This window comes from Hippichthys cyanospilos, chromosome 7, assembly GCF_059441005.1.
Source record: "Hippichthys cyanospilos isolate Australia breed blue-spotted pipefish chromosome 7, RoL_Hcya_1.0, whole genome shotgun sequence".
NCBI lineage: Eukaryota > Metazoa > Chordata > Actinopteri > Syngnathiformes > Syngnathidae > Hippichthys > Hippichthys cyanospilos.
The window spans coordinates 10079420-10103928 of record NC_142375.1 but is presented as its reverse complement, the minus strand read 5'-3'; the positions used below and the strand labels follow the sequence as shown (position 1 = coordinate 10103928).

General features: G+C 38.9%; 1 protein-coding gene across 1 annotated transcript; it reads left to right on the top strand.

Moving 5' to 3' along the window:
* Window positions 1-2074: 2074 nt before the first annotated feature.
* On the top strand, window positions 2075-24480 carry rab11fip4b (RAB11 family interacting protein 4 (class II) b). The gene is made up of 13 exons (XM_088419656.1): window positions 2075-2458; window positions 12773-13005; window positions 13081-13266; window positions 15092-15226; window positions 17107-17142; window positions 18138-18237; window positions 18573-18676; window positions 18766-18906; window positions 19003-19084; window positions 19209-19346; window positions 19443-19601; window positions 21857-22000; window positions 23033-24480. The coding sequence occupies exons 1-13, from the start codon at window positions 2381-2383 to the stop codon at window positions 23147-23149; spliced, it is 1653 nt and encodes a 550-aa protein (XP_088275782.1). The 5' UTR covers window positions 2075-2380; the 3' UTR covers window positions 23150-24480.
* The last annotated feature ends 29 nt before the right edge of the window (window positions 24481-24509 follow it).

Genomic DNA, 24509 nt, shown 5'->3' with positions numbered 1-24509 from the left:
AAGCAATCGCTTACGGCGTTTTTGTCCAAACTATGGCTGAGGGCCATTTAAGGCCACACATCTATTTTTCAGTGGTCAGATGCATACTAGGGGTGTCCAGATGACGCAGAAAGTGAGCCCAATCACAACATTTTCAGCTGATCGGAATGGGAGCTAGTGCGGGTAGGGTGGTTAGAAAAGTTTCATTTTATGTATTTTTTTAATTTTCCCCCATTTTTAAGTACAAGAAAACTGAAAAGAAGACATTGGCAAATAATAACATATTTTTATGTGTACTATCACAATATGTCCACAGTAAACACAACCAGTGGGAGAAAATTCAAATGTTTTAGGCAACTTGGTTTACACCGCAGATTTACTAGTTATATAAAAAGTGTTGTGCTTTTTTTGTAAGAAAACAAACAAATAAATAAATAAATAAAATGAAAGATGATTTGGAGACATTTTTTTCGTGTGTTTAATACATTGTTGAGGTATTGAAACGGTATTGGCAGATTCTCAAAATCAGGTGCAAAAAAAAAAAAAAAAGGTGATCCAGACACTCCCTGTATTAAAATGAACAAGGTTAGAGTAAAACAAAAAGGAGTGTGCTTCTAGTACACTATTAATAAATTGAAGTATATATTGTAGAACGTTAAGCAAAAAATAAGAAAATATGACATATTTTACTCAAAATGGCAAATAAGGATCATTTGGTTTTAGAAGCAAAAAATAATTTCTGTCAGGGCCCAATTTAAACATCCTTCCATTTTTTTTCTGTGTGCGGCCTTCAAACAAATACAATAGGTATTGGACATCTCTATCTTACAATATTCTCGATGCATGTTAGACACTATGATTGTACATACAGTACTTGTAATGCCGATGAACATTGATGATGAATTTTTGCATGGTTTATAAAGTCCAAAATTGGGTTTGAGGAAACTGATGCTATTCATGTGCGCTCTTATTGTATGACACACTCAACGTGAAAAGATACTTGATATGTATGAATGCGTACTATATGTTTCTCTTGTAAGACTGCCACATGCGGATCGCAGCAGAGTTGCTCTTAGCCCAAATAAGTGACCTACAAACTCACCGTTGAAAGTGTTCTCCGCTACCCCCACTTTTCTCTCGACATCATTCATCTTGCTGCAATGCGAACAGCAGCAGTGGGTGGAGAATCCCCTTTGTGCTGTCTCAGCTGAACTTTGTCAACTCAAATTAGTTGAAGCTTCTAGGTCTCGCAGCTCAGTCTTAATTGATCTGCAAGAGAGATTCGCTGCCTTATTTTGAATGTAGCATGTGTGTCAGTGTCACACAGACATGATTAGAATTGCAAATGAGTCACTTCTCAAAAGGAAAAGAGCAGGTCACCAAATAAACAGTACACAAACAAATAAGTACAAGCCATTGGTTTATAATTGTTATCATCACTGACCCATTTGTAGAAATGAGACCAATTCTTGTGCCGGTGATGAGTTATTATGCAGCACCACTGGAATCAGGTCAACTCAGTTGCTTTATGAGAAGATGTTCATTGTGTTAAGGAAGCAATTACCAATGAGTAAATCATGGCATTAGCACTGGATTTCTAATTGTACCTGATGTGCATGTTTTTGAAATTGTTCCCACTAATAATGAATTTAATGACATGCGCCATTTTGACATCGGTGACGTCTGCAATCCTGATATGTTGTATATATGAACATAATGTAAGCGTATTTTCCAGCATATGAACTTTGTGTAAGAATGAAGAACTTACTTAGTATCAATGTGATTATTTCTTTTTGTTCATGCTTCAAAATTCACCCCAAGAAACAATGAAATTTTCAAAGAGTATGTAAAGTTGTTGCGGATTTCACAATTGGTTCTTCACCCCTCTCATCAATGTTAAGAAACGCACTGCATCACAGCAGACTTCCTGGTGTGCTCGCTTGGACGCTAGCTTCGCTCACAAGGGCCACACACGTAGGCTAATGAGGCGGGGCTTAATATGCAAATATAGCCTGAGAGGGCGGTATGGTTAAGCCCCGCCCACACAGACAGTTGCCTGGCAACGAGCAACGGCCGCGGCTCTCTCTCCACTTCCCACACGGGGGAGGAGGAAGGAGGGGCAGTGAAAAGAAGTACGTACTCGAGCAGTGTGTGCGACTCACTCAGGGGACCCCGTCGTTCGTGTGAGCGTTCTTGTGTTCAACGGAGAAGGGAACAGCCAGTTTAATTTAGCCTGCCCGGGGCTCACCACACTACCTCAACGAGAAGCGACGCGACGCAGCCTTTGGACTTTTGTCGAAGATTCTGAGGCGACTGGACGACGGACGCACCTGTTCTTGTGTCGGCAGCTCAACCGAGGAAGAGGACCGACATCATCCCACTTCACCCCCGGAGCGAGTGGATGACATCCGTGGATGAATGTTTGGCTGACGCCAAGAGGGGGGTCGTGGATAGTGGACCCCCCTTTTTAGGACGCGAGGTGAGTGACAAACGCACTTGTGTTAACATATTTGACGTTGTGTTTTAAAGAACGAAACTAAAGGATTTGTTTCATCGCTGTATCATAGTGATGAGTAAAAATGTAATAAGTTGTTGCCATTTGAGTTTAAATAAGTTACATTATTGGTATTGTCTGTCTAGCTCTATTGTCGGTGTCCAAAACATCAATACTTAATCAGTACTTGTTGTCTCTTCCCTGTGTTAATTCATTAAACACCCTACTCAGTGGCAACGCAAATGTTAAACGCGCGTAGAATTGTAAAGATAATAACAAATCCAAAAGGAGCAAGCAATACTGGTAATTTAAAGTTTGCACAGGTGGCTATCCTATGGCTGATGGGCTACATACAACGCACAAGAGCATATTTCAGGGCTTCTCAACTTTTCTAAACACTATTAAAGCCAAACTGGAGCCCCAAAAAGCCCTAACGCATTCAACAGATCGTTTGCCAAGGACATAGGGTGACTTTAGAATCATATTAACAAATTTATGAATCAATAGAGTGACATTTATTTCATTAAAAGCACCATGCATGGCATTAGTGATTAGTGTATGAATATGATCGTGAACGGGTGAATGTGAGGGTTTGTAAAGTGCTTTGAGTACTATAATATAGTGTAGAAAGTGTTGTTTGTAAGTCCACTTTACTTACCTTTTTTTTTTAAATTAACCATTAATTTAGCCTGAAATTCACAACTGGTAAACTGCTATTTTCTGATCTGATGTCAAAGAAAATTGTTTTGTGTGTGGTGGCCTTTCTTTATTAATTAGATCCTCTTTCGCTGGGTTGTCCAGTTTTTAGATATTTTTATGGTTAGGTTTAATAGCTTCCATACTTGGCCGTCCATTTGGACCAAACAGTTCCTTAATTTCTTACAACCACAGCAACAAGTTTGTATTTACTTTCTGAATAGATCATTAAATTTGATGAACTTTTTGCGAATCGTTTTGTATAAGTTGTCTGTAAAAATGTTGGGACCCCAACCAATAGCCTATGTTTCCCCGATGATTCGTCCGACTTTGTATAGTATTCTGTCAAGCTAACGTATTTTTTTTAATGTAGAAGTGTAACATAGCGTAACGGTGGTAAATTTGAACGCCTGTTTAAAGTAACAGAAAAACATACAGTGAATTATTGTATGGAAAATCAGTATTGGCTCAGTAAATCCTGGGCTTCTCACATGGCTGTGCGAGTGTTACTCATGAATTAGTCCAAAAGTAGAATAGTGGCATAAGTATCCTGCCGTGTGATTATCAATAGCAACATGTGACGTGTGGAATACTCCAGGTGCTGGACTCAACGTTACATAATGAGATTTACTTCCTCACATAGAGCTGTGTCATACAAAACACTCTTGTAAATACTTTTTATTCTTCTCTCCCTGTCAACTTGTTTGAGTGTATTCCCCTGTCAAACAGGATTCTTTCTCTTATTATTATATTTTTAAGCTCATTGAACGGAGATATTCAAACCACAAATGTCCTGACCAGCACTGTGTGTACACTAGCAATTGAATAACTAGATTAACTCACCCCACTGAGCTGTAGTGGCTGAATGAGGGCTAATCTGGAGTTAAAGCAGTCCTTCCTTTATCACAATCGGTTTTATATCACCTGGCTGAATGATACTGTGAAAGAGAAATAGTCTCCATACAAAACAGAAACGTTCACATCTTTTGAGTCATCATGGTAAGTTAATTATTAATCTTTAGTTTTTGTTTGTATAGGAGGGCTTGGCTGCAAAACAAAAATACACCTGCCCGCACAAACGTGGAGATGCAAAGTTTTGCATATATTTTTGTAGAACATATATGAGGTTTAATTATAAAGCATCAGCATGACATGATAGTGTGAACACTTGATGTATTGGGTTTAGTTTCTCTTTAACCAATGATTTTGCAAGAACAGAGTGATTTTGCCAACATTTTTATATGTCAGCGCACAAGAGGCAGGAGCTTGACCACCTGCCAAGGGTCTGCTGTCGGCCACAATGAAGTAACCCACCTACTGCAGGCTAACAAAAAAGTGCATTGCCAACAAAACAAATTAAAGATTAGCTTCTGGTTCTCTTCTTGGCACTTTGACATTTGAAGAGCCAGACACAAAATGCTTTGGCTATCAAGAAGGCAGCCTTGAACAATTTACAGTATATGACAGAGGAAATTTAGCTGTTTGTGCTTGTGCCGCTTATGATGTGACCAAGCTATTTTGGATGGAAATCATTGTGGGACCTGATTGCTGTTTTGTATTTCAATGTTTAATTGACCAAATAAGTAGCTGAAATGCCATTGCAGCATTTGCTGTCTTCTGTCTGAGTGACGGGTGGCACGGAACAGTGTGGTTAGCATGTCCGTCTCACACTTAAAAAGGTCCCGAGTTTGACTTCAGCTCGCCCCGGTCTTCCTGTGAGGCGTTTGGCTGTTCTCTTGGTTCTCTCAGTGCTCGTGTGGATCTTTTCTGGGCACTCTGGTTTCTTCGAACGTTCCATAATAAGGCTACTCCTGCTTACAACTGAACTCTGGTTTTGCATAGAAAGTAACAACAAATTTGGTAGCTGCCAGGATAAAACAAACAAAAAAAAACTATTGTCTTGATTGTTAAAGTTGCCAGTGAAGTCAGTGTGAATGATCCAAATGTCATTGGTGAGAAACACAGCCAGAAAAAAAGCAATGCTTTGCTATTTCAGGGCTTAAAACAAACAACAAACCCTGACTTATTTGACTTCCTGTCTGTTTAGTGATTTCCTTCAGTGTGCCTTCTTTGTGTTGATAGACTTAAGTGTCTGTGAGGCAGTAAACACTAAAGAGTTCAACAGGTGTTTGTCACTCTGAGATCAAATGGATTTAGCACACACACACACACACACACACACACACACACTCATATGGTTTGTTAAGTAACACTTGCGCTTCATTTCAGGTAAATAGCAAAAGCTTCTTTTTTTGATTCTAGCCAAAGGCATAGTGAGCTACGCTTTGATCACGAGACATCTGCTTAAGTTGTGTCAGTAAGATTTCATAATGATTCAATCAGGGGGAGTTTGTACTTTATTTCTTTACAAAACACAACAAATACTAGTATCTACCAATTTGAACCTTTGCAAGGAAAAAGTCATGCCTTCACTGGAATAAATCAATTTCCAGAATAGACTTTTTACTCTTGTAGATTGCAAACCTCAGCGGTTTGGTTCTCAGCCTAAGGTATTGTCTTTATAATTAAGGTGACTACTGGTATGTTGCAAAATTTTACCTTTGCCATGATTATGTTTTACTAGCTTGTTTCAAATGAGTATTTTTCTGTTGTTATCATCATAGTATATATCTCATGTATTTAAAAAAAAAAAAAAAAAAATGTGAGTTCCGACTGGTAGGTCAAGTCAGGACCAGGAGTCAGGACCCAAAAGTGCGCCATAGACAGGTAGGAAAAAGTACAGGGGGTCGATGGTTTATGATGGTAACAATGTATGTCTCGTAAAGCATTTCTATCTCCTCCAATTTTTAAAGATGGCATAATGCTAATGGAATTTAAACAGAACATTTTCTTTCCTGTTCCTGACTTATATTTAAGGAGAGTTGAAATTTAGTAGAAATATGAAAATGCAGGTTCCAGGGTTAGAATAAGTTGATTATTATCCTGAAGTTAACTCCAGGAGTTCCTTAAAAAAAATCAGACGTATGTGCTTTACAGTAAACAATTTTTGGAGTAACCCATCTGTGTGTTAGTGGATCGAATGTCTTGAAATTTCCCTCTAGTAATGCTCTTGATAACAGTAAAATGTCATAATGCGACTTATTGATGCCCTGATCAGTCATTAGGATGTCAGGATGAGTTTTCGCATGTAGTCTTAATGGTGGAATAGATTTCAGGTTTTCCTAGTTTAACGGCTCTCCACACCCTTGGTTCTATTAGATGTGGAAGAACTGTGCACCATTCTCAAGCCTCTATGTTAGGTAGTTGGTTTGGGTGTTTTAATTACCTTTAATGACTTCAAAACAGTCCTGTAGTCAAAGAGTGCCCATCGCACTAATAGTCACCATGCCCCAATGAATCAGCTTTTGCGTCATTCACTTAAGACGAAAGACCAGATTGCTGTTCTCTCATATAGGAGTGAAGAGTCACATTCTGTATTTTAAAATCTGCATTTTTTTTCCATCTTGAGAAGGGAGATTATTGGCCTAATGGTGGCAGTTTGAATGGGAATAGCGGAAAGCCTTGACTGGCATGTGAAGTGCACTAGGCACCCGAGACACACACCCTGTTGTGGTGAAAGCAAGAAAGCAATTGTCCCACGAGTATCAGTGACGTCACACCAGATGCTGGCACAGACTTCGCCATAAGCCCTGTCGCTGAGCCAACATACACACACACACTGAAACACGCTGTTTCAGGAGTTTAGCCTGTGATACGCCAAATTAGCAGAAAATCTGTGTGAAAAACATTGAACAAATACCTTCAAATAGGTTTGCACCGCTGCTAGATGCGTCAGCATACACATCTTCCACCCAGCATCCCACTTATTACTCAATTGAGATACAAGTAAATTAATTATAAACTAAGTTGTCAAAAAATGTGATCATTTATTTTAGTTATAACGTATTCAAAGGACTGCCTGTTTCCCACATTTCACATTTCCCACCTACAGTAATCTGAATGTAAGAACTTGTCTGCTACGATCCCAACATCTTTTCAAAGCCGCATAATTATTTTTCTGCGTCAGTAATTTCCTCCCTTGGGTTTTTCTGTTCTCACCTGCACAGAGTTTCGGTATGAATGCCTTCACACAACCACCACAAGCCTCTCCCTGGATTGTGCTTTATTCGGGCCAACATTCCTGGTAATCCAAGATGCTACCTATGTGCCTTGGAGTCTATTGGAAACAAGCAAACGTCTGTTTGTGTGCATTTAAAACCTGTGCACATACAAGACACTCTTTGTATGTACAGCATACGATCCATGATTTGTGTCAAACGCAGACTATAAGTCTCCCACCTTCAGAGTGGGCCAGACTATCAATAACATGGCAACAAATGAAAATGACATCTTTTCGGCAACCACACCACTTTGCGCAGTATCCGCGCTGGCTTACAATGTTAACAATGGATTACAATGTTTCCCACGTTTGCATGCCAAAAGTCTCTGCTTTTCTCAATTCCTAGTATGCCATACTAGCTGGCAAAAAATAATAATAAACTGGGTTTGAAATGACCAAAATGACATTTTTGACTGCTACGTCCACACTCACTTTGAGTGATTTGGTATTTTTGTACTGTTTTCTTTTTTGTTCTTCTCACAAAAAACTTTAAGGCTGGAGGGGTTATTATTGGTCTGTTGTATTATGTGCTTGGATCGAAGTAGGCTTAATTTTTTTCAATGGTTTGCACTCAGCAAGTTTTTGCCATAATTATGGGTGTCCAATATACCTACCATGCACGTCTTTGCAATGTGTAAGGACACCGGAGTACCTGGAGAAGGCCCACATTAGCACGGAGAGAACATACAAACTCCACACAGGAAGGCAGGGAAAGCTGGAATTGAAACCGGGACCTCTGAAGTGTGAGGCAGATGTGCTAACCAATCTTCCACCATGCTGCCGTACAGAAAATCAAGGCAAACATTTTTAAATTCTTTTTTTTTCCTTTATAAATTTTTCATAGTTTTAAAGATGACTTTTTTTTTAGCCTTAACATGGTCATAAGTGATAAAATAGACTCAATTCTATTTATAATTAGAATATGCTGCCCTAAACACAGTAGATGTTTTCCACTTAGTCACTCGGTAACCGAAAATTGTACCTACTGTCGATGCTCTGCATTTGCACTGTCTTGCAATTTATCACATTCATCACAGTAATGTAATTTTACTGTCAGTGGTCATTGATGCTATCGGTTAACTTCAGGAAATTGTTTTAATGAGATTATAAGAAGCAATTGTAATATTATCAAGTCTAGATTCTGTGTTTGAACATTTTGTAAACATAATTTCTGTATTAATATATTTTGATTTTGCAGAGAAATCTAAATTTTACATAACTTCTAATAATTATTCCACAAGATGGGGACGGTGACAATGGTCACTTCCGTTTAGCATTAGTTTTTTTAACAGAAAAAGTGGATGATTATTTAATCTATTTTTAGTCTAATGGTGTGAGTGAGAGTGGTAAGTGTTGAGCACATACCTTCCTGTGTGGAGTTTGCATGATTTTCCTCACACTTTCCAAACACAAGCATGGTAGGTATATTTGGCACTCTAAATTGTCCTTAGGTGTGAATGGGAGTGTGACTGGTTGTTTGTCTTTGTGTACCCCGCAATTTGCTGGCAACCAGGTCAGGATATTCCCCGCATACTGTCTGAAAACGGCTGGGATAGGCAGCGTCTAAAGAGGAGCAATTCCACTCCCAGAATTTAGTAGCCTCCTCTTGGACCCTCTGAATAGATTTGAGATGACGGAAGCACCCACTGGCGACAGCTAGGCCTTAACATCAGAGGCGAGGCACTCGCAATGCACTCGTGAATATTTTGGTGTTGCCAACATTTAAATCACCCTGCGGCAAAGAGCAATAAATGCAGGGGGAGAGAGTTACAGATGTAGAAAGAGTCGTCGCAGTCACGTAATAAAATTCTGCCTCATTTTCTCTCTGTCTTATCTACTACGTTTTCCATTCCAGCATTCATCTGTCCATCCTCCTTTCTCACTGCATCGTTCAGCCTTCAGCTCATCAAATATTCCATTTGCTGTGCTGACTCACTGATTCCAAGCACTCTGCATTCATTCGTTCAGTCATTTAATGTAAGCTCATTCAGGCCTAGGTGACTCTTGTTAATCTTTTTTTTTTTTTATATATATATATATATATATATATATGTTATTTTCATAAACAGCCAATAAGCTGGTTTCCCCTCCAAAAAATAATAATTGGAGGATGGATAGGTGAATATGTTTGTCAAATTATATATTGTTTATATTAATTATTTAGTCATAAAGTTATTTTTTTCTCTCCCTGATCTGTGCTGTTATTAATTTGTCATATCATATATCCAACTATTAGCATTGCATCATGAAAGAAATCAACCCATTTTCAACACATTAGATCTGGATATAATTTGTATAACATCCACATGTTTGGACTGACCAATAGTATAGATTAAAAAAAATAATGTGAATTTCACCAAAATGTAACTATATTTGGCTTCCATTTCCATTTTAAATGATATTGGCAGAGTAGACTGCCTTTGATTTCTCCCATGTCCCAGTTAAATTAATTTTGAGATTGTCTCTTGAAATTCCTTCTATATGTTTGATGTGTTGCCTGGGTTTTTTTTTCCTAAAGTACTTTCGGCAAATCATTTGATTTTTCTCAACTACATCTCTGTTGTCGATCGTGTCGTGTAATGCACATATTTTGGCGACCTAAATGAGGTTGGGGACAGTTTCAGAGTTATTAGTTGCATTCGCCATGCTCCCTCCGATTCACCGCTCTGCTTCTCACTTATAACATTACTGAAAAACATTGTTATATTTACACATATTTGGAGGAGGCATTCTGAAAAAATGTATTGCAATCTTTGATATTTTTCATATAATCATCATTATTAAGTTAAGCTTCGTATAGCATTTCATAATATTGAGGACTGAAACTTGGAAGTTGAAACCTTGTCGCAGTTCTGTTAAAAGGTTTGTGTTTTAAGGTTTCACAAATTTGGTTTTGATACTTATATTGTTACAGACAAAATAAATACAGACTATTCACATCCCTTGATACGCCCATGCTTTTCCTCACACTTTTATTACTGTACTGCGTAGCTGGAAAAGCACTGGTGTTAGATAAGCTCCTTGGCAGATACAGTATTTAGGTTTCAAGGGATTTTCATTTGACTTTCATTCTAATAGCACATGCAGCGTATGACGTGCCAATCGTAATGACACATCGCATTTCAAAACAAATGTTGGCTTAAGATTTCAAAATGTCAACCCTCCCATCACTAATGCTTTTAATTTAAAAGGGTTTCTTCCTTTTTAAAACCAGCAAGTGCAAGCTGTAGAACAACTCGGAGCTGTTACTATGTCTCCCTCATTAAATCATTTCCATCTGGGACGTAGGTCTCACCTGGAGATGTTAATATGTTTGAGTATTAACTGGGTCACATGAGCCAGCTAATGTATCAGTCTGCATGTCCACTCCACTGTTCCTTCTTGTTAAACATCACAAACAGATGGGACTCAAAACACATATATTTCTTTGTTTGCACAACACACTGGTCACCGCAGGATCTGACGTACAGTGCTATTATTTTGAATGGAAAATAGGAAGGAAGGAAGAAGCTACCAAAATAAAACCTCAACATAACTTACAAAAACGACTTCTACTCAGGTATCCACATGACATTTCTCTGCAACTATTGTGGCAGTGAAACAATGATACTAGCTAGTTGGATACTTAACCTAAGGCAATTCACAACTATTACATGTAATATCTGGATTACCTGTACTACAAGTTCTCTTTGTTTTATGTTGACACCCACTGCGTCAGATGCTTATGTTGTAAATATTGGCGGCAGTGCTCACATAAAACAGGAACTGTCAGAAAACGTGCGAGGTGCAATGGGAGCAAGCATGCTTTCTATTGTTTCAGCACATGAATGGAAAAAAACACATCTCCCAGAACCTTTTCAACGGTTCTAAAGATAAATGAGTATGATGTTATTATGACAATGATGTTACTTTATCTCCCAGGAATGTTGCTGACCAACAGTTTTATTAATAAACACCTGTCAACATGTTTTTCTTTTGTTTTGCATGCCATATTTAGGTGTTGTGTCAGACACTCATAGATTTTTACGACAGCCTTTTTCTTCACCTGACATTTACATTCAGAACTTGTGTAACTATTTCATTCTAAACAGTCAGACTAAGTGTCTTTAAATTGGCATCCCATTTTTACATCTTAATTTTTTTTACCCTTTTTGGGGGTTTCTCCTCTTCAGCAACGTTTCATTGTTATGTTGTCTATCCAATCTTTTCACTTCTTCGCCCTTTTTGCACTGCTGTCTTTCAGCTGCTCAGGCATGCTGAGATAAGTCTTGTAGTATCACACTAGATTGAAACATTTGAATGCAATGTGGCAGGACCCGTGACCTATGACATTTCAACCTTCTGACCCCACCTCCTCATTTCCAGAGCCCGTCTTGGTTTTAAGATCATTTTCACAGGGAAGGGAATTTAGTAAATGTCTAATCCTTTTCAAAAGGCGATTTATAAATGTGGCCCACCCAACACAGCATCCAAACATTTTTTCAATAGCATTCCTGCAGTGTTTGAGAAATACGTGCAAATCTTGCAAATGTTTTACATCTCAGAAAAAAGGCAAGATTTCATCAATTATAAAATACACACAGATTGTTTCAATAATATTGTTACGTTCAAGTAACCTAGAACATTTAATAAACAAATGGGAGAAAGACAACAATGTTTTCTTTCTTGCAAGGAGAGCGGACAGGAACCTGACCTTCTCAGATCTCTGTCCGGTCTGGTTATGGATCCTTTCCTCACCCTATTTATTCATTTAGGTTGGCCCTAGATACAAAAGCCATTGCTGCACTAAAGGGTTTGGGGGAGAGGTCTTGGCAACAATGCAAAAATCAGTTTGTGATAGTGGGGGGTGTAGGTACACTTCCATGCTATGAGCTTCTTTCTCAGAACACAAAGACCAGCCCCCATGCTTTGTAGGGGGTGCAGGTAAGAGTTCATGCAATCCCCATGCTTTGTAGGGGGTGTAGGTGAGAGTCTATGCTGTTCTGTCTTTGGAGATGTGTCATCTCACACGCGCTTCACCAACAGCTCCAACAGAAAATATCCATGTCTACTAATATACATGTTGCAAATACAAATATGGGCTAACCTGTATACAGTTATTTTAACAAAAATACATTCAGAGGCAACAAATGTGAAAAGAAAAACTTTTAAAACTTTACTGAATGAATCATTAAATAGGATTCAGAATTTTAAAAAATAAAAATCACACTACAGAAACTGCTACAGTCGTCAAACATTTGTGACAAGCAAGCAACATTGTTGACGATTTGATGAATTGAAACTTTATTGCATCCATTTCTTTTACTTCATATCAAACCTTCATCATAGATTACATGCAAATGATTTTATGTTGATGTATTGATTAACCTTTTTTAAGTGATATTGATTATTATGTCTTTTAAATTACCCTTGAGAGATTGTGTATGTATTCATTTTGAGATTATTTGGATTGATGTAGTTACATCTTTCCTGTCATCCTCTAGCCCGTCAAGGACGAGCAGCACTTTCCGGTCATCATGTGCACACGGGCTTATCCCGACGCCTTACCCAGCAGCCCAATGTTCTCCAGAGATGTAGAGGAAGACGAAGGCAAGGAGAGAGACTCAGACAGAGACAGCGCAGTGGAGAGCACCCAAGGGTCTGATACCTCGGAGGGTCCCACCCGACCGGGGGATAAAGAAGATATCTTGGGGGATCTCTTCTTCCCTGCAGAGAAGTAAGCTACATCCCATTTTGCGTGTTTATGTTATATTTGAGCAACATGACATTCTTTCTTTTGTGTTGCCATCAGGACAAGCCATACAAGTAACTCTGTCACCTCTGACCTGTCGACGCGCTCTTCGGCTTCCCTGAACGAGGAGCAGTTTGAGGACTACGGCGAAGGAGAGGAGCATGACTACGCTCCCAGCAGTCCCTGTCTAGACGACGAGACCCGCATCAACGGTTACTCTGATCTTGGCTCCTCCGTGTCCTCAAGGTATTTCATGCAGGTCATTGACACAATATTTGTACAAGGTAATAAGAGAATTGTGGTATCAAAAATGTTGTCTTTACAAACACCAATAATGATGCTCATTTTTGATCAGGAAACCAGATACGAGAAAAATTCCATTAAAAACAAAATGTATAGTATTTACCGCGGAACAGAGCAGAGCCGGCAACGGGCCTTGTGAAAATCGATGCTTGCCAGACGGCGGGTGGCTGTGTCCGTGTTCATCATCCTTTCTGCTGAGCATAACCTGCAGTCACTCAACAAAGAAGTGCTGTCATTTGTGTTTATCATAAAATATCATACTCTATATGTACCCTAAAAATCATCCTTAAAAAGTAAAAAGCTTAACAGCAATAGTTTTTACTATACACTTTTAGTACCTAACACATAGCTTTGGCGCATTCGCCCCCAGGTCCACATTGATATTCACTAGCAGCTTTTGTTAAATATGTTTAGGACTCATGACTGATAAAACTGCTCTGTGATTTTTCCATACATTACAAAAAGTATTAACTTTTTGTAATGGAGAGATTTTTTTTCTAAATGTAAGCCAGATTCACAAGAACTCTAGATTGGACATTCTGCGGGGCATGCTAAGCAATACTGGGCAAGTGTGGTTTTGTGGAAAGTAGGTTAAAGGTACATTTGAGAACAAAGTTCAACAACATTCCAAACAACTGCTCTGGACACTGTACTTTTTTAGGCTGAAAAAAAAAAAAAAAAAGAAAGGAGATGGATTTAGCCCCATTAATTGAAAATGCATGCCACGTATAACTATAAATCGTCAACTGTATTTTCACTAATAGTGGCCATCCTTATAATGGGTGCCCCATTTACTAAATGAGGACCTCATTTTACCTAGAACAAAATGTACTGTATTCTAATGACTTCCTTTCATGTACTGTACATGGGATGTTAACTCATATGCATTGTACACATGAAGTAGGTAACTGAGTTCATTGAAACTATGCTGCGAACCAAAAATGAATTGGTGTGGGGACATACCAGATGTCATTAACAGGTTCTCTACACATTTTTAAAGGTATTATGTGATGACTCTTTTCAACAATTGCCAATTAGTTCATGTTGAAAGGCGGTCGCTCGGAGACGTTCTGACATCCATGTTTAAGATCCCGGTGTCCTCATTTGATAAAGCCCTTTTTCTTTTTGTTGCAAAATCTGGTTTCACTTGACACTAAATGTCATAGACTAGAATAGGCTGAGTTAGTTAAAACATTTGTTTTAATTAATAAAGACCCCCTATTTACAATTCCTTTGACACAGATCAATGTGTGGTGCACTTTGGCCTATGCAATTAAGGTTACATATGTGAGTTTAATCCTCAAATCTAATTTTACTATTCAGTACAATAAGGTTTTCCGTTGTGACAGCCTTTGATTCTTGACCCAGACACAAAGAATTCATTTCACAGATCAACATATCACAATTGCACCTTGGCATGAAGTAATTATGTAAGTCATTACAGCAAAGAACGCCACCTAGACAATATACCTGTCACAGCTAAATGCTTTTAAAGAGAAGCACCTTAACATCAAGGAACAGTAATTACAGGCAAGGTAGAAAAGACAATTAGATCCATGAGTGGGTGTGTAATTGGTTTCACAAAGCTTGATTCACATAGTGTTGTCTATATGGTAAACCTCAAAGAGCATCAATGATTCATCTTTTGGGCTTTTGGCAAGACACTCATTTTTGCCACTAAGACGACATGACAGTTTTCTATTAGATCCGGTTGCCTGATCTGGCAGTTGAATGAGATTCACTTCTGTGTACCTGTGTGGGTCAACAGTGCGGGTCAGACGCCTCGGAAGGTGCGTCAACATTACCCTAGCGAGATGGTGGACATCTACTGCTCTCAGTGCAGCAAAAAAGTCAACCTGCTCAATGACCTGGAAGCACGTCTTAAGAACCTCAAGGCCAACAGGTAGACTGTTATATACTGTAAATTCTCATGATAGTGGTATTCAGGTTTGTGTTAGCGAAAATGTATTATTTTTTTGTGATGTTATAACTTACAGTATTTAAATGCACCTGTGCAGCATTTCTGTGTACGGTACTGCTAAATAAACAATTAGAGGATACCAGACAAGATACCTTGTGGCAATCTCTATTAAATTGCATGCTTTTGCTGCTGACAGAAACATTGTCATGGACACATGCATGCAAGACTAAGCATGGGCCGATATTAGATTCTGATGGTGTGATAACCATGATCAAAAATATCACAGTTACAGTATCATGGTACTAAAATTACAGCTCCTTTTTTTCCAATTGAATACAACCCATTTCAGTTTTAAACAAAAGGTTAGAATATTAGGTACATTAAAAAAATGTGTACCTTGAGTTAGTACACATAATGATTAAATAAATAAATGAATACATAAATAAAAAAAGAGAAACACAACATTCTACTTCTTTTTTTTTTTAATTGTTCTTTTAAAGTCACAGTGCCTCGTCCCTGGTAAGGGAGTTTTCAGACAAAGGCCTCCTTATCTTCCTTATCCTTATCTTCCATGCATGCAAACAAGATTTACATTAAAAAAAAAAAAAAAACAGCAATTACCATTTTCAAAGAGACAACTTGTTGAAACCACTCTGCAAGCACTAGTGATAACTTATAGCTACTCGTATTATTGTCGAATTGCATCGCATTTCCACAAATGTCCACTGTGAGATACACTACAATTTGATAATGATGCAATATACATCATTTTCAAAAAAAATTCCAAATATGACACTTTAAAACACTTGTAACGTTTAGAAGTCCACAAAACTCAAATTTGATTGACTAGCATGAGGATGAATATTTCTTTTTGAACAAAAATGAGCATTTCTGTTTGCATTTTTGAAATCGCATTTTTAATGTTTAATCATCTCCTAGAAGTCATCAATATTCTCCATATTTACTGGTTTAGACACATTAAATTCTCCAGCGTTAAGCTTAGGTTCAAAGGGGTTAAGACAAACGTGTCCTCCTTATCCTCCATGCATGCCAAGAAGGTTAAAAAAAGCAATGGCCATCTAATTATTTTCAGAGGTAGCTTGTTGAGTCGACTTGACAAGCAGGTAATTGTATTTTGCACCCCTTTTGTTTGATTAAAAAAAAACAAAAAACGCTCATTCCCAGTTATTGAAACCCTGACTTTTTAAAACCACAGTAAACCGTCAAATCGGCCCATGCCTAACCCACACCCTCTTATAATGGCTTGATTGATTCTTACATAAGGGTTTCACTCCTCTGCTTACCTCATCAAGCATTTCAGCTGGGAATCTATTAATGGATACACAATCCAGGCTGACCTTTAATAGTCGTACCTGCCTGCATCCTCTCATTCATCTTGAATTCAGGGCGGGACAAAGGTGACTTGACTAGGAGTGGGTCTAATCCAAACAATGCTTCATGCCTTTAACTTATAACAGAGCAGTAATGAGCATAAAGAGTTGGCGATGAGAATAGAAAAGGCATTTGTTGTCAGGGTGACCGAAATAAATTTAGTTGCATTGTAATGCTCGTCATCGATTGGTAGTGTAATTAAAGTTTACACTTTGTTGCACAGATACAATGGGTTCAGTTGAAAATTGATTCTTATTTAAACATTCTTGAAGTCGGAATTTCTTTTTTCTGGGTTCTTTCTATTACATTAACTATAAATAAAGCTAGAAATTCCATATTTTTTGTCCTCTATACATTTTTGTCATCTTATCAGACATTGTTTTTAGGGCTAGCTGTTGTATTTGTGCCTCACAAGGCATCTCCATGCAAATTCGCTAATAAAACATGTTTTCATGTTTTTTTGGGTGTAGCCCCAACAAGAAAATCTCCAGCACAGCATTTGGAAGGTAAGAAACATTTTTTGTTTGTTTTTGGAGAATATTTGTGGGCAAAAGTGTATCATATTAAAAATATCTACTTTTGTACGGTGGCTAAAATATTAGAAATGCACTGACAATCTCTGTGAGGACCAATTTCTTTTTAAACACATTTTTGACACTTTACGTCCACCATCACTTTTCAGAAACAAATACTCGTAAATCCAAAACAGTATATAAAGAATATCGTAAAATTTCTGATTAAATGAATTTACAACTTAATAGTATGCTGTTTCCCTCTTTAACACTGTATCAGGGTTAAAGCAAGATTTTAATTTAATTTTGTTACCATTACAAACTGTAAATCACAAATTCAAAAAACATTTGCTCATTGTTTACATAATCACACAATAAGCATGAACTTCATCCTCATCACTCATCCACCTGCAGTGTTGCCTATAAACAGTCAGTTAATTACTAACTGCTTATTCAAATAAAACCATTGACATCTCTAACAGAATGTGTAAAATCTTTGCTCCCAGGATGTACAGTCTGTTGGCCTGATATGTTTTTGTATCCCCTTCTCCAGCCAAACCAATTGAGTTAAAGTGACAGAGTGAAAATGGCCTGTCAGAGCTGATCTATGTATTCAATATAGCACATTGATGCATGCCCTGTCCTCTCTCTCTCTGTCTGCCTGAGTTCCGTCTTCCCCTTTTATTGCCCTCGTTATCTGTTCCTCCTTTTACTTTCCTCTTTTGAGAGGCCGCTGTTGTCCTTTAAAGGCATGAATAACACAATTGGAATGTCAAATTAGACATAAAAACACCTTCTTTACAACGCTCCTAAAACAAAGTATGCTATTTTAATTCTGTTTGCACCACTTTCTCTAGTTGACATTGGCCTCGGGTGTCGTCCTCTATCATTCCGCCTTTCTTGGAGAGATATTTGTCCTGCCCTGTACTTTTAGTTCCAGTCGTGCAAACAGACAAGAGCGATCTATGTCACACTGTGTGTTTAATCAGGCAGCTGCTCCACAACAGCAACTTGAGTAGCAGCAACGGAAGCACCGAGGACCTTTTCCGAGATAGCATCGACTCTTGTGATGTCGACATCAACGAGAAGGTATGCTCATTTTTGAAAGAGCAAACTTTTTTTCTTCTTTTTAGCTTTTCTTGGAATTGCAATGTCTACTTTACTTTTGAATGTAGCTGTCAATATACAAACCAACATTTGTCAATTAACGGGATCAAACAAATCTTAGTCAAAGAATAACCTCTTCATGCTTAACCTTGAATAATGAAGCCTTTGGTTGTTTTTATCAATGCTTTCAATACTGGTCACCAGCTACACACTGGAAACATATAGACAGACAAGCATTCACACCCATATTTACGTTCTCGGTCAAAATGAATGCCTCACATCTTCATAATATTTAGCAAGTTCTCTTTCTTTGCCAGGTAAACTCTTTGGAGCAGAAAGTTGCAGAACTAGAGAATGAAATTCTGTTGAACGGTGATCTGAAGTCTAAATTGAAGCAGGATAACACTCATTTAGTGCACAGGTATTGTACAAAACAAGTTTTGAAAGCTTTTTGTAAATTGGCAGTATTTGGAGTAGGAACAATATTCATTTTTGGTTCAATGATCAAAGAGTGAATGAACTGGAGGAGCAGCTAAAAGACCAGGAGAGCCGTGAGAACCAAAATCTGCAGGTGGAGTTGAAACGACACAGAGAGGTCTTCAGCAAGATGGAGAAAGACAAAAACACACAGATTGAGCTGCTAAACAGCCGGTGAGAAATTCACACAAGATCTTGGTAAAAAGGCATACATTTTAGTATCCCCGTCTTATGCATGTGGTTGAACTTATGTGTGTTTTCTACATTTAGACTTAAGCAACTAGAGGATGAGAAAAATGAAATGCATGTTAACATGTGCAGACTCAAGACACAGACAGAGAAATTGGACGAGGTGAGCCACAATTCCTGAGTATTTGCTTGGATGAGTGAAATGTACAAAGGAATGTCTTTCCAATAGTCCTGACTTTTTTTCTCTTACACTGCAAGAATACACAAAACCCTGTATTTGTGCTCAGGAGAAGCAAAGGATGACAGATAAGTTGGAGGACACAAGTTTGCGCCTGAAGGATGAGATGGACCTGTACAGAAAAATGATGGACAAACTGCGGCAGAGCAGGCACCAGTTCCAGCAAGAGAAAGAAGCCATGCAGGAGGTCTGAATAAATATTTCATCAGTCAAACTGCCTGCCACATAAAGTACCACTGACATTACACAGCTTAACACACCATGCCGAAACCTTTTTGTGCAGCTGATCGAAGACCTGCGGCGAGAATTGGAGCACTTGCAGCTCTTCAAGCTGGAGGCCGAGAAGCCCGGACGAGGGCGCAGCTCTTCTTCGAGTCTGTTCGAATACAACAGTCGGACCAGGGAGGTGGAGCTGGAGTACGAGGTCAAGAGACTCAAGCAGGTACTATACTCCTCAATCCATTATCAAGTCTATGTAATGCCTGGTATACATTTTATGTAATTCGCAAGTTTACTGCACCTGTGCAGTTACACTATTTATGTAACTTGGTTTATTTTTATTTCTAGTGCTCTTTACCACCCTCTACACAACACTAGAACGATTTGAACAATACTGGCGATTGAGCTTGTTTTTGCTTTTTGTTCGTCCTATGAATGCAGGCACATCCTGAAAAGAGTTATGTTCTTGAGTTTCAAAAGCTTGACGTGTTATTTGCTGTCTGAGCAACGTGTACGGAGTTGCTGTTGAGTAAATAATGACAATACGTGTGCTTTCAGGTGTCCCCAAGATTAGTTTTGTGCAGGCGTTTCACTAAAATCACTTAAGTATTTTTTTCTGCTACTTGCATTTACTATTTTAGTATTTATTTGGCCAACTGTTTAATGAGAAAAGTGTTGTTTATCACCCATTTTAGCAATTGTATTGAAGTCTGGTGTTATCCTGTCGTGGCAATTCTCAGAACAGAGACGGACCTTGGAATGGTACAATAACTTTGTGGGATAAGCTTTAGTTTTTTTCAAGAAAATGAATAAACTTGCGATGGTCAAGTGCCCTTGCTCGAATAAAGTTAGCACGTTTCACATGTTCAAGCTGCAACATAGAGCTTTCCGCTGAATTATGCGGTGTAGGAACATTATCTCGTGGTTGTTCTCTTTCATCCTGTTCTGAATTCTCTTGAGATTCAGATTTGGTGATCCATCTGTGGTCACGTTGGCGAGCATACTCCATGGTAACTTGTGCCTCTTTTATGACCGCTGATATGCTGGTAAATAAGTCCTCTCCCCGTGTTTTTCCTTTCAGGGATTCCATATCCAAAAACTCCTCCATTATCTCAAAATTCTCTTGAATCCCTCTGATAAAAATTAAAAGCTGAGCGGCGTCCTTTATATCAATGCTTTCATCCAGTGCCAAAGAATATAATGGAAATGACGCCGCTTATTTTTTCTAGCTCGCTTGTTAACTGTTCATCAATTACTTCAATGTGGCAAGCCACTGACCTGTGTGATAAGCTAATTTTTTCAAATGTGTTCTTGCTCTCGAGACATAAAATACTTGCGGTGTGTACCATGCACTCTTTAAGAAGCTCCCCTTCAGAGAAATGCTTGCTGGCTTTTGCTAGTTTGATTGCCAGTAAATAGCTTGTCTTCATGTTTGCTTCTTGGATGGCAGTTGATAGAAAAAAAGGTGTTTTGCTGAGCCAGCGAGCTAACTACCAACCTATCAGCAGTAGCCGGGCGTTCTTGTGTCGAAAGGTTGCCGGCATAGTTGGTGGAAAAGTGTTATATTCTTTTAAAACTGCAACATTTTTTGGGGCAAATAAGACAGCCTCGGACCAGACTTCAGTGGAAAAGTATTTAGGCGTCCATTCTTTCTTAAACACCAGACACTCACTGTTGACTTTTCTTTTCATTGACATTGCTGCAAATGGGTTCTGATCTGACCAGTAGAAGAGCGATAATTGAAAATGACTCCTTCTCTTCACCTGTTGTTGAAATGCCTGTCATTAATAGCCAAAATGGACTGCAATAATTCACACCAGACCATGATTCTATACCATTTTCGGCGGGCCAGATTAAAAAGACCAATGGGCCGAATCCGACCCACGGGCCATAGTTTGCCGATTTCTGCTCTAAATTGTCCCACAGAAAGAGGTCTTTGTCCTGGACACTCGTGTAAATGTCTATACATTGTGTGTGTGTGTGTGTGTGTGTGTGTGTGTGATGCGATTTATGTCTCAGGACTTTCTTTCCCCTGAATTCCAGCAGCTGGGGTTGTCGGGAGGACTGCTCCGTCCCGCCTCGATGGTGAAATGGCTTTCTTGACCCCACCGTTTGCCATTAACCACTAATGTCAGTGGAGTAGAGTGAACCTGCCCCAGCTGACCCGAGCTCAGAGCAGCAGTGCCCTTTACAAATGATAAAGCATACCAAAAAAGCAAACTCACTTGCTGGTCAGTGATCCGCTCAAGGTCATCACACAGCTCTTATTGCACCCTGCAATGCAGGACAATACTCATAAGCTGCTTAATGCCCTGTAGATAATGACCGTCTTAATAGATGTGCACTACTGATTTTGAGGCCAGTGGCCAAAGAAGTGTAACCAACTTTACATGAGGCTTTGTAGTAGCTGCGTCTTTCAAACGCATCCCTGTAACCTGAATACTCATCACTTCTTTTTCTCTTTTTTTCTGTTTTCAGGAGAACCAGAGGTTGAAAGAACAAAACGACGAGTTGAATGGTCAGATTCTCAGCCTGAGCCTGTTCGAAGCCAAGAATTTGTTCGCCACGCAGACCAAGGCCCAGTCTCTCGCTGCTGAGATCGATAACGCCTCCAGGGACGAGGTAAAATTCACAGCACAGTCTGTGATAGTTCAGTGTATCTGGAGAGTATTCAATGCGCTTCGTGTTTTCCCCTAATTAGTTATGAAAACATTTACCAAAATGTTGTTTTTTCACAGGTTTTGCTCAATACTTTAGCAAAGATTAAAGCCAATCAACAAAGTTGGCACATCTATTTTTGGGCTTTTTCGCCTAACAGTTTTGTAATTATTTGGTGTAGTGTTCATTTTGAAGCGAAAATTAATTTAAGAATCTGGTGTGATCAATACTTTTGCGTGAAACAGACATGGTTTTATGGATTATATTTTTATAAGCCTCTTTCACACACATTTCTTGCAAAATTGCTGCTTCAAAGTTGTAAGAGAACATCAGGGTTTTATTCACTCAAGGACATTGAGCATGCCGTCAGCTCAACTCAACTTTATTTGTAAAGCACTTAAAAACTACCAAACCTACATAAAAAGTTATGAACATGAAGTTAGAGTCCAAAAATCTGATAAACATAGGACAACAAAGCATTTACCAGTGAAAAGCAACACACTTTGCCAGAAACAAAATCAATGCTCATGTGACCAGTGGACCTCCACAGCTAAGATTCAGAAGTCAAAAAATCTCTTCAGCAATAAGTCCCGTTACCTTGATTCAACTCATGTGGATTACCATGATGAGAATCTATACAGATATAATTATGGATACTGCCGCGTTGTACTCGACAAGACTCGTTCCGCATTTGAAGAAGAGGCATTTCTATATTTTGGAAAACGAACCACCCAAAACAACTTGAGCCAAGCCATTACTGCGTGCGCAGCTGAGAGCAGCAATGAATGACTCAGTGCAGCACTGCACTGCCTGACATCTTTGCTCAATGTGAATCAGTAGTGCAGCTATTATGCAATATGGAGATCATCACTCGGTCTATTCCTGGCACACACTCACTTGTCACACCTAAACCCGAAAGAAAGAAACATGCAATTCCTGCATTTATTTGTCAACCAGTTCCTTATGAATGTATGGCCTGTGCTATTATTTCCCCAGTTAATGGAAGCCTTGAAGGAGCAGGAGGAAATCAACATGCGGCTGCGGCAGTACATGGACAAAATCATTCTATCCATCCTTGATCACAACCCGTCCATCCTGGAGATCAAGAACTAGCAGTGACTGTGTCTGAAGAGACTGTACAGACTATGCCGTGCCCTGTTGTGGAACATGAACAACCGGAATATCTCCCCCTGCTGTTTGGGGAATGAAATACAGGGACACAAAGGGAGTGACTTGATGGTTATGCTGCTGTGACTTTTGAACTTCATTTTTAAGTTCCAACTCTCTTTTGGGACTAGAGGAAAGCTATACTGGACGATGTGCACACTGGTATAAAAACTGGAACAACATCTAAATATCTTCTGTCGTCATATTACACATAAACAGACTAGTACACTCCATGTAGGCCAGCGGTTAAGCACTGCAAGACATTGTAGCCAATGTATCATCATCTGATCTCTATGTGGCTAGATTTTCATTCATGGTGTAGGGGTGTGTGATCTATTTGGTAATGGCATGTCTTAAGAGAAGGTTGTGAAATGGTGCATTTGTGGTCAGGGAGGACTTTAGAATAAAATCGGTCATGTACCCAAACAAAGGAAGGCTCAGGTGAAGTCGAATGAAGGTTATATTTATGTTTCCTCTCGAGAATGTCCTCCAGAAACCTTGCAATGACACATGCCGTGTCACTCGCGCCACTCAGTTTCATCACGCCGCCACTTTAGGGAGGGGAATGTGCAGCCGCCCAAGGAGTGTCTTTTAACTGGAATTTACATAAATGCTATTATCTAGCACCGCCCCTTGCTTGAAAGGTACTCGGCTATTAGCAATAATAAGCTCAACAATGACAAGGTGAAATGAATGTGACTACAAGTGTGTCTCTCTGGACACTCTCTGGAGTGGAACTGAAAACAAGATGATTACGCAGCTCAAATGGCTGTGCAAAAATTTATTATAGTGTAAATATCGTGAATGTACATGTTGACAACGGATAACAATTTGCTGTACTGTGTAATTAACTGGAACTTGAGTTTTGCTTCCTTGCACAAAAATGACTTGTTTCCCTCTGCGTGGTTTATATTCATTCTGTCTGTGCCTTGGGAGGATGGTTTTCAGATGGGTATGTTCTATGTCTTAATCATTCTACCAACTCGTAAATGTTATAATTATGTTGTGATTATTTGTATACACGAGCCACTGGCTAGTCTTTTTCAAGAATCTATTTTCTACAGATATCAGGGAAGAATTTGCAATGGCTTAAGTGTCCTATTAGTGTATAAATTGTATAGTACCCGAGAGAAGGTTAGCGTTTTTGTCAATATAGAAAAAAATATAACACTGCATCAGAATGATTTTGTTGCATCTCTACATCTATTATTGCTTACAGAAAGTCCATATTACTTTACTTTGCTTTATGCTTAATAAACCATCTCCCTAATATCACATTGGTGAGCATAATGAGCATTTTTAACCT